The 1,713-nt window shown below is 50.3% G+C and overlaps 1 protein-coding gene across 1 annotated transcript in view; it reads left to right on the top strand.

Moving 5' to 3' along the window:
• Window positions 1-1,450: 1,450 nt before the first annotated feature.
• The window catches only part of BAZ1A (bromodomain adjacent to zinc finger domain 1A), a gene marked incomplete at its 5' end in the record, with an annotated part of 99,442 nt that continues 99,179 nt past the window's right edge, over window positions 1,451-1,713 (top strand). The window contains one exon of the mRNA XM_019551654.1: window positions 1,451-1,539. Within this exon, the coding sequence (XP_019407199.1) occupies window positions 1,451-1,539 (89 nt within the window). The remainder of the gene's footprint in view (window positions 1,540-1,713) is intronic.

Raw genomic sequence — 1,713 nt, 5'->3', positions numbered from 1 at the left:
GTTTGAAAGCATTAGAAAATTGCCTGATAAATTTACTGCTCCTAAAATGAAGTCACCTCACTTGTGAATGGGTTTGCTATGCAGGCTCCTCTTGCGCTTTCTTTTTCATCCACACATGGTCTGCCTGGGCCCATTGTATGCTCTTTCTTTTACCTTTTCCACTTCATTCAATAGATGTGATTTGCATGCATTGATCTTTCTTCATCTCTCCAAATTTGTGCAAATGGGCTGTTAAATCATCTGTAGTGGGAGGGTAACATGAACAGGAGGGAGAGCTACCTACATACAAGGTAATGTTTTCACAGCTCTTTTTTCTCTCATCAGGAGAGCTTGACTTTCCAAGCTTAATCCATGTGTACGCCTGGCCTGAGTGGTCAATGGAAGTCTGCACAGGTGCAGGACATAACACAAGCCCACGTATTTCCAGGATCAGGGTTTTTGATGGTGACGTTCTATTTAAGCACCAGCTCTTCAAATTCTTAGTCCCAGTGAGTTTGTAGTTACTCACAACTTTTTGCCTGACTGAGACTTTAGATTTGATGTTTCTTAGGATATGGAGTATATCTTCTTTTGTGGATCTATAAAGCCTCCTGCGCACCTGAGAACCCTATCAACCAATATGGTAATCTTTAAAATATGCCAAGTGAAATAAAAATCGAACATTACAAGCAATAGCAGCACGTATTTTCATAGAGTAATATGAGCATATCTCAGGTGGCATGAGAGCAGGAGATGCTACTCTGGGGCCCACACCTCTAAGGAGAATCAGTGTTATACTTGAGACTTGTAACAAGCACAGGGTGTCCTTCTTGTTCCTGAACTCGGATGACAACATATCCCTTTGCACTTAAATATTAGAAGAGGAGACAGGTTTCTCTGTACTTCTATTATCCAACACCAAAGCCTTTGTTGCTAGTCAGACTGGAAGAATCTATTAAATGTTGATATTTCTCTCCTGGCTGTATAGACAGGTACTATGGACAGTAGCTTTTTTTGTCCAGGATGAAGAGGGGGGTCTCTGAAGTGCTCGAGGTTCTTCTGCAGAGTGAAGTGTTGTTGGCAGTGGCTGGAGTGTTTTGGAAGGGGAGAGAGGGACGGAAAGAAAAGAGCGTTTGAAAAGTCTTTATTCCCTTCCCCGACCACACGCCGCCCCAGCTCTCCGCAGCTTTCTCGTCTCTAGTGTCCGAGGAGCTTGTCAGCTGCGAGCCCCAGGCGCGGGGCGGGGGTCCGGCGGCCGGGCTGCCCCCGCCACCACCCGGCCCCTGTGCGCGCGGCGAATCTCGGGGCCGATCATTCAAAAATGGAGGATGAGTCCTCTCAGCCATTAATTAATAATGTAGCTCTCTGTCTTCCTGTGTGACACACGCTGGAAGGCACCAAGCGGCCAATAAAGATGTAGAGGAGAGAAGTGGAAAGCTCCTCCCAGCAGCTCTTCCTGATCGAGGGCTGAAGAAGTAGATCAAAAAACTTCCCAGGAGCTGAAGGGAAGAGCAGGAGCCAGGCAGCCCTCCGCACCACAGCCACCCTCTCCCGCCGCAGGTAGGCGGGCGGCAGGCAGGAAGCCGACCCCGGCCACAGCCCGGCGGGGGGCAGGGGACTCCTCGCTCCGCGCCGGGGGTAGGAGGGGGCAGCCCGGCGGCAGAGCCCGGCGGCAGCGCTGCCTGGGCAGGAGGAGAAAGGCGGGCGGGCCCCTCCGCGCGAGGAAGTAGGAAA

The sequence above is a fragment of the Crocodylus porosus genome, unplaced genomic scaffold (assembly GCF_001723895.1).
Source record: "Crocodylus porosus isolate Cpor-Errol unplaced genomic scaffold, CroPor_comp1, whole genome shotgun sequence".
NCBI lineage: Eukaryota > Metazoa > Chordata > Crocodylia > Crocodylidae > Crocodylus > Crocodylus porosus.
The sequence above is the reverse complement of the archived record's forward strand: the minus strand, read 5'-3'. Positions and strand labels throughout refer to the sequence as shown.